At 34.1% G+C, this 8,358-nt stretch overlaps 2 protein-coding genes across 2 annotated transcripts; one reads left to right on the forward strand and one right to left on the reverse strand.

The window, feature by feature from the left end:
• The first annotated feature begins 2,821 nt into the window (after positions 1-2,821).
• Positions 2,822-6,969, forward strand: LOC108225310 (uncharacterized). The gene is made up of 6 exons (XM_017400145.2): positions 2,822-3,009; positions 3,706-3,783; positions 3,872-3,947; positions 4,339-4,412; positions 4,536-4,606; positions 6,598-6,969. Exons 1-6 carry the CDS (start codon positions 2,974-2,976, stop codon positions 6,638-6,640), a joined length of 378 nt encoding a protein of 125 aa, XP_017255634.1. The 5' UTR covers positions 2,822-2,973; the 3' UTR covers positions 6,641-6,969.
• A 332-nt stretch (positions 6,970-7,301) lies between these two features.
• Positions 7,302-8,358, reverse strand: LOC108225268 (putative gamma-glutamylcyclotransferase At3g02910). Its single transcript, XM_017400096.2, has one exon. It carries the CDS (start codon positions 8,306-8,308, stop codon positions 7,796-7,798), a length of 513 nt encoding a protein of 170 aa, XP_017255585.1. The 5' UTR covers positions 8,309-8,358; the 3' UTR covers positions 7,302-7,795.

Raw genomic sequence — 8,358 nt, forward strand, 5'->3', positions numbered from 1 at the left:
ATATTAGAAGCAAGTTTCAGAATTTGATTTTGTTTCAATTTTGTTTCAGATTATTTATGGAATATAGTATCTTGAAAGTTTTAATATGATTTTGTTTCAGATTATTCAATTATGGGAAAGACAAATTATTTATGGAATATAGTATCTTGGCGCCTCTCACATCGCTCCGTTTTATTTTTTTAATTTTCTGGAATTTTTGGATGAAAAATATTAAAAATTAGAACTATCTTTTTTAGTTTCGGGTATATTAGAAGCAAGTTTCAGAATCTGATTTTGTTTCAATTTTGTTTCAGATTATTTATGGAATATAGTATCTTGAAAGTTTTAATCTGATTTTTGTTCAGATTATTCAATTATGGGAAAGACAGATTATTTATGGAATATAGTAGCTTGAAAATTTTAATCTGATTTTGTTCAGATTATTTAATTATGGGAAAGAGTAGCAAACAAGTCTCTCTCCACCTATAAATACCCGTATAGATCGTAATATTTTGGATCATCAAAACACAACCTCCTCTCTCAATACCACAAATCTACCCGATAGTTCTCTTACTCGATTTTTAAAGGAGAAGCGAGGGGCGTGTAGGTGGTGCCTCTCACATCGCTCCGTTTTATTTTTTAATTTTCTGAAATTATTGGATGAAAAATATCAAAAATTGGAAATACCTTTCTCTTGCTCGATTTTTAACTCGGAGGTGTCGTTATTCTGCAACGATAAGTGAAGGCTGTTACAGTGAAGGTTGTTGCAAGCAAATGTAGTTATAGACCGTTATATTGGAGTCGACAAATCCAAACACGGGGAAAGAATATAGTCTTGATAGGATATCGATGGTTGATGTCAATTAATTAACTATTAATGATGTATGTTTGTTGGTTATTCTTTTATAATATTTGTTTTGTTCATCGGACATGTTTGTTGTTGTTAATTTTTATATTATTTACTTTGTATACATGAAAAAATTATTCATGCATTATATGTTTGCTCCGTTCAAGCAACTTTTAAGAGGGTAGTTATATTTAAGTTAAATGTTTTTGTGCACAATCAATCTAAAAAAATTAGAGGAAGGTGACAATGTAAGAACATGATTACTTTTCCAAAAAAAAAAATAAAATTTTAAGATTCGTCACGCTTTAAATTGTTATTTACGTGTATAAATTTATTGTCATTTTTTCACCATGAATTATAGTCCAATTTTGCAATTTTATATATTAGTATTTGTATTACATCGAGAATTTTATAATATAAATTTATTTAATCGTACAAATATTAACTTGAAACATTAATATACTTTTTATAGACAGTCATAAAATTATTTTATTCTATAAATATTAATATTGGATCATTAATATAATTTTTATAGGCCGCCGCAACGCGCGGATTCTCAACTAGTTGTCAAAGTTACAAGATATTTAAATTAACGTATGGCCAACATAAAGTCCAGTCGACAAAATTAGTGGCCGAGACTTCCCAATTGAAGGTCTATTATTTATTTCACTTCCTTGTGTTTTTTTTTTTTGTTTTGTAATTTGTTTAAGGACTACATATATTACAAATTACATTTAAATAGAGATAAAATAGTAAAAAATAAATATCCTCTTTATTTGACAATTCTGATTTTATTTGACAATTCTGATCATAATGAAACTTGTCTCAGATCAGATCTATATTAGCTGTTAGCGGATTGAATTAGATGTTCTGACTAGCGGATTGAATTAGCGGTTTTGTTTAAAACTGTTTGGTAAATAGCTGTTTTATTAGCTTTTTCTGACACATAGCAAAACCGCTAACCCAAAAAACTCTTCAAAGTATCTTTTTGAAAATTAGCATTTTGAGACCAAACCTCTATTTAAATCCGCTGACTATCAAACATTTTCATTAGAGCATCTCCAACGGCGTTGTCTATAATCGTTGGCTAAATTGGACCTGTAAGACATTATGTAAAATTTGCTGAACCTGTAAGAGATTTTGTTTCAATGGTATTGGCTATATCGGTTGGCTATAATTTAAAAATAGTATGTTATTAATATTTTAAATTGTTAAAATAGAATATATCAGTTCAATATGGTAATAAATGATGTACAATCTTCCTACAGATTTTCTTACAGACCTGTAGAGGTTCGACAAATTTAGCCATCCATAGGAGGTTGGCTAAATTTATAGACAACAGCTGAGCATGGTTGGAGTTGGATTTTTGGAGCTGTTGGCTAAATTTTTTTATTTTAAGTATGCCACCTCACTTTTTAGCCAAGGGCTTTAGATGGTTGGAGATGCTCTTAACGGATTGAAATGATCAAACCTCTAACTCATCCCAAAACTCTAATTTCTTCTCAAACCGTTAACTTCCAAACACGAACTGTGATTCTGTTTGGATTGAATGTAATCCGTTGAGGATCTAATTTTGGGTTTTCATGATCTGAACTGCAGCCCGGTTCCTGGGCTGTTCAAACGGCCCAATAACACACGGTCCTCAAAGTTTCCCAATTTTGAAAAAATTCCTGCACATATCTCTCCGTAACATAAAGAAAAATCCATTTTATTGATATCTCTGATTACATTATTCCAAGTCTTATTTCTCTCTCTTGTAAATAAAATTATTTAATATATTTATTTGATTGATTCGCTTAACTATTTTACGTATATTATCATTCGAAAAATAGCATAAAAGTTATAAAAAAAATACGAGGGGAAAGGTGAAGACAAGTAACTCAACTTATCCATCAAATAAAATCCAATCTGTTGTAAACACAGCCCCCTCTTTTCAACTGTTCCTTTGATACACGTTCACAAATTTCTTGCCCCATTTTTTCCCTGGGTATTTGTTTTGTCAAAATTAAATTTGGGGGTTCATATTAATCTGTAAATTAAAAAAAAGGAAAAAAGAAAGATATTTGTTGAATTGATTATCTAAGTTTGAGTTGCTGTACTTGAAATGAATGTTAGAGATACAACTAGTTGTATAGCTTGATCAGCGTATGGAAGACAATGATAAACATAAGCCCACTTACAAGGTACTTCCAATTGTCCCAACTTATGTAAGACATGTTTATGTTCTGTATGTTTCATTTTCATGTTTGTGTCTGTGTTGTTGATGTTGTTATTATTTTATTCTCTGTTTACGTGTTTTTTGGCCTCTTTCTTGTAATATGTTGGTTTGATGTGCTGGGGTTTTTAAGAAAAGCCTGTAGCACATTTATGAAGGAAGCTTATGTTAAAATGCCTGTAACTAGTTCTTGTGTTTGAGGCCCTTTGTATAATTGTTCAATTGGCTCATTATTTACCTGGTGATTGTCTTTTATAATTATAATAAATAATAAATTGGGTGCTAGTTCAAATACAGACTAATTTAGGATGTAGTCTCGAAAAGGGTGATTGTATTATTGAAACCGGTGATTGTACTGTCTTGAATCTTGATTGCTAATTTGTGCTTCCATTTATTAAAACTAGGTAATTTTACTAACAGGGTACGGTTTATTGTAGCCTGTTTGTAGACTTTAGAGGCTGAAATGCTTTGTTTTTAGTAGAATGCTGTTATCAATTATCAAACCAGAAAATTAATTGTCATATGTTTGCTTTTTGCCTTAGATGCTGCTTATAGTGTTGTTTGTTTTAATTGAAATTCCCTATAAATATGTACTCCTATATCTGTTTTCTTATATGATAATTTTCCTGATGGGTTTCTGATGTTTTTCTTTATGGATGTCAAGGATTATTATCAAATTCTAGAAGTAGATTACGATGCTACGGAGGAGAACATCAAATTAAGTTACAAAAAACTTGCACTGGTCAGTTACTTGTGTCCTTGTTAACTGTTATGCCCATTTCTTTTGTTACTTTGTTATGCACACCCTTTAACATTATGGGAACATGCAGAAGTGGCATCCTGACAAACACAAAGGTGATTCTGCTGTCACTAACAAATTTCAAGCAATCAACGAGGCTTACACAGGTATACTTGTGTCAAACACAAAAGAAACTGTTAAAAATTGTTCTGTTTTTTAGTTAATCTATTGCTATTTTAAAGCTAATTTGTTAGTACCAGGCAGTGTTATATTATATGTTGCAGGCATCTTGTTTATTAGTCAAAAAGTCTGGCATTTATACTTTAACTTCTGTGTTCAAGCTACTTGGGGGTGGTACCGTGTTCCTATATTTTTATATACACCTATTGTCATAACTACTCCACCTTCTATTAGCACCAATAAAAAGAAAAGGATAAAGATTAAAAGGAATCAAGGTGTATTTTGTTAGAGGCATCTGCTGTTTGCTTATAAGATCTATACTTGAGACTTTGCATACTTCATAATTGGAAGTTATTGACCGATGTCATCAACTTACAGTGTTAAGTGATCCTGATAAGCGGCTTGAGTATGACTTAATTGGGAACTATGAAGTTGAGAAGTACACTTTACCGGTGAGAACTATATATCTGTTATAGTGTGTGTGATTACTCTAACTTAGTTTTTTGGTCAATTTGATTGACATCAATACAGTTTTACTTTGGTTTACCATTTGTGATACTTTGATTGATTTACAGGAATACTTAACCAGATTTAAAGGGATGATACTTACTTGTAATGGGCTGGGTCTTGGTCACACATCAATTTGGTGAGTTTTCTACACACTTGGATGAGTTTGATCTTAATACAGGCAGGCCTGTCTATCACATTCATTTTTCTGTAAAATTTGGTTATATTATGATGTATTCTGTATTCTTTCTGTCTAGAAATCAATCTTTAATATCTTTTCCTCAAATTACAAAAGAGATTCTTTCCGATTCATCTTTGAAGGCTTAACAATTTTCAGATGTTATGAATCAGTTCCATGATTTTTTGTCGATGCGTACATGAATTTTGTCACACAGATATGCTATGAATATCCCCCCTCCAAAATAAAAGTTTATACTCTGAGCTATTATGCTAATAGGATGGTGCACTGGGACCTTTATTTCTTTTTGGTCCTGACCACAATGTCCATATGCTCTACATTTTCTCTGTAATACTAGCCGGTAAAAACTCGTAAGCCGGTGGGTGAATGTTAATTATGATGTTTGGGTGCTGTACACTGATTTCACTAAGAAATGGATTCTAATGCTTTCTTTGGACACCATTGTTAGTTGTACTAAATGTTTATATACAAATTTACTTATTTAGTAACTATAGCATTCTTGTCTGGGGAGAAGGGAAGGGCTTACTGACTAAAAGAACTGGAAGATTTTGGCATACTAGTCTGATGGAAATGAAGATATTAAATATATGTGCATATATTGCAGAATGCAGATAATTTCCGGTCAACATTGTGTTTTGCATATTGCTGTCATTCATTTATATTGATGTCTTTTGTCCCCTTTGTATGCTGGAATCTTCACAGAAACAACCTTTCTACTACTAGAACCAGGGGTAAGTTTGTGAGATTCTTACCCCCTTGCCTACTTTTGAGATCCTCCAGGCTACTTCCGAGTGGGATATGGTCGGTTTTTTTTTGTCAGGTCTAGTTCTTTTAAAGGATAGCCCCATATATCCAGTTCCATCTATTTAATTTGAAAAGTTGCATCAAATATTCCCTTTTGCTTGATTGGATATCAGGACAAATGGATTTTAAGCATGTAGATTGTAGGCTGGATCCTGGGTTACTGATATTTTTGTATCGATCAGTTTCATATTGCTTTCAGTTATTTTACTTATAGTTTACTGTTTCCACCATCAATTTGACCATATCCTTGATTTATATCTGTCGGGGAATATGAGTAGAAAGGTAACCAAAAATTAACAAAAAATAGAATAACATAAAACAAGACAATGGTGTTATCGTGGTTCTGTCTTTTGCTGCATTCCAGAAGCCACACAAATATTATTGATCTCAATCTTAGAGTTTTTAGAGTGCAAGTGATAAAATATAGAGGAATAAACTGAACTAAATTCTCTACAAAATGCCTGGCCCTCAATTACTAAGCCACACAAATATTATTGATCTCAATCTTAAAGTTTTTAGAGTACAAGTAATATAATATAGAGGAATGAATTGGACTAAATTCTCTAGTGCCTGGGCGTGAATTACTATTTTCCTCCCCAAGCCTAATATTAGCTGTTGAGGTAGTATAGCCTCGTACTACTGCTAGCGAGCATGAACTGTAGACAATTGGCTGACAGAATATGAATAAACAAGAAATTCCAAATTCAGGTATTCAATAATATATGATAGACAATGATGGAACTTCTGGAGCCACAGTCATAATGTTCTAGTGCTTTACACTATTGTATTTGAACTTCATATGGCAAGCTTGCTTCTCTTCGGGTGCATAAAATTAAATTATTCCTTCTTTACTTATTTTATTCTATTCTTTACTGTTCAAACACTCCTTGTAATATTGGCATAATTCATTTATCACTATCAGTATCATTACATTTATTCAACACTACTATATTTATTGTATGCGAACATGCACTAGGATTCTCATTTAGTTTGGGCCACATAGCTGAATAATTTCTACCACTTCGTGTTGCATATTCCCACTATAATTGTTTCCACTCTCGCACGTCACTTTGGCCTGTAAAAAGGTTTTTGTAGACGGCTACTCACAGTTGCTGTTTATTGTACAGGTCACAGCAGTTGATGGAATCTAGCGAGTTCGATGATAAATAAGGTTCTGTTGTGGAGTCTTTTTAATTCTACAACTAGCCTTTGTACACATTCCGGCCACTTCACATCTGCTGGACCTAAATTTCATACTACAAAAATTTCCCCAATGTAATTGAAGATGTGAGAGGTCTACACTGTACAATGAGTTTATCTTTCAGGCAAAACCTGTATTTGGTTTTTACATGGAAGAAATGTTACGATTTGCCCGTAACTTTCAAACACTGACCTAGCGTCGAGCTATAATGGCATATTTTTGCAAACAAGTTACGAATCCATGTTTCTGGAGGGCATCGTACGAACCTCTTTAATTGATATGGTGCTCCTTTCTCTTACTTGTTTTTATCGTAATTAAAGATGGATGATAGCTGCTGTTGGTTTTCATGTTTAAGCACCAATTTAATGGTATTTTCCACTTGCAACAGAAGACATCATCCTAAATGTATCTTTCGGGACAAATCATATCAAAATTTCTGGTCAGTGAAATTGTAATCTTGGCTGTGGTAGAATTAGATTATCAGACCATCAGCATATTGTATTCCGAAATCCAAATTAAGCTATGTATTAATTCAATTCCAGATGGTGTGGAAAACCTTCACTGAGTCATAATATGATCTTAATATTTATAAAAGAAACCAATATTTATGATCTTAATCACAATGGCAAGTCATAAAATGACTATAGGTGCATTTAAATATCAAACATACTATAACTTGTATGTAATGTAGAAACCAAATTGCAAGATCTTTTGTGATCTTTCTGCTATATTTTACCTATGACATACATTTATTATACCATTCGATGGCCTCAAGGGGTAGTTATCTCAACTATCCTTCTCCATGAGTTATCTCTACTAACCTTTAGTTGCCATGAGCAGACAAATTGACTCTTGAATAATACTACTCCTGAATAATACATTAATTCTACTCACTCCGTCCCGTTTAATAATATTGATATGAGACGGAGGACTCGACACGTATTGCAAGACCTTCGTAAAACATGGCTGGGAAGGATTCCTAGTCGGCTCGTTCAAGACCAAATGGAAACTTAACAAATAACAACAGCAATATACCCACAAGTCTGAATCACTGACATAAAATTCGGTTGATTTCATAATCAACAAACAATCGAACAATCCCAATCCAATCTAAACCAATCCGTCTAATTAGAAGACGATACAAAATTCCTGATATGATCCAAAAACGAAACTCCCCTCGGCCTATCTCCCCGTCTCACATACCCTTTCGCCTGAACCTCCGTGTAACAATCAAACCCCTTCTCCCCATTCCTCTTCCACAGATCCATCGCATAATTCCGGTGCGCATAATACGCCTGAGCCGCCGAAACTCCGTTCAGTCGCACCGGCATTCTCTCGTAATGCCCCGTGGCCAAGCCCTCCAGCTCGTCGATGCGGACCAGGGCCTTATCGGACACCGAGTACAATTCCCCCGCGACGTGGTGGCCTGATCCGGGGAGATTCAGGAGGAAAGGGACTTTGAAGGGGCCGCAGACGAGGGGGAGCTTATCGGCGGTGGTGTAGACGCCGATGAAATCGGCGTCGCCGGAGGAGAGCATTTCGAGGAGGAGATTGTGGTTGGGGAAGCCGCGCTTGAGGGTGCCGTAGGTGAAGATGAGGGTTTGGGTTGGGTTGGTTTCAGTGTTGTCTCCACCCATTTCTGATTGGATTGTGTCACGAGGAGTTACCTTTTTTGTTATATACTCAT

The sequence above is a fragment of the Daucus carota genome, chromosome 6, assembly GCF_001625215.2.
Source record: "Daucus carota subsp. sativus chromosome 6, DH1 v3.0, whole genome shotgun sequence".
NCBI lineage: Eukaryota > Viridiplantae > Streptophyta > Magnoliopsida > Apiales > Apiaceae > Daucus > Daucus carota.

What these genes read in the sequence shown, in the direction of transcription:
- LOC108225310 (XM_017400145.2), top strand. Translation starts at nt 2,974, where the DNA reads ATGGAAGACAATGATAAACATAAGCCCACTTACAAG. An exon ending in AACATAAGCCCACTTACAAG is followed by an intron (nt 3,010 to 3,705) that starts GTACTTCCAATT and finishes ATGGATGTCAAG; the next exon opens with GATTATTATCAAATTCTAGA. An exon ending in TTGAGAAGTACACTTTACCG is followed by an intron (nt 4,413 to 4,535) that starts GTGAGAACTATA and finishes ATTGATTTACAG; the next exon opens with GAATACTTAACCAGATTTAA.
- LOC108225268 (XM_017400096.2), bottom strand. Translation starts at nt 8,308, where the DNA reads ATGGGTGGAGACAACACTGAAACCAACCCAACCCAAACCCTCATCTTC.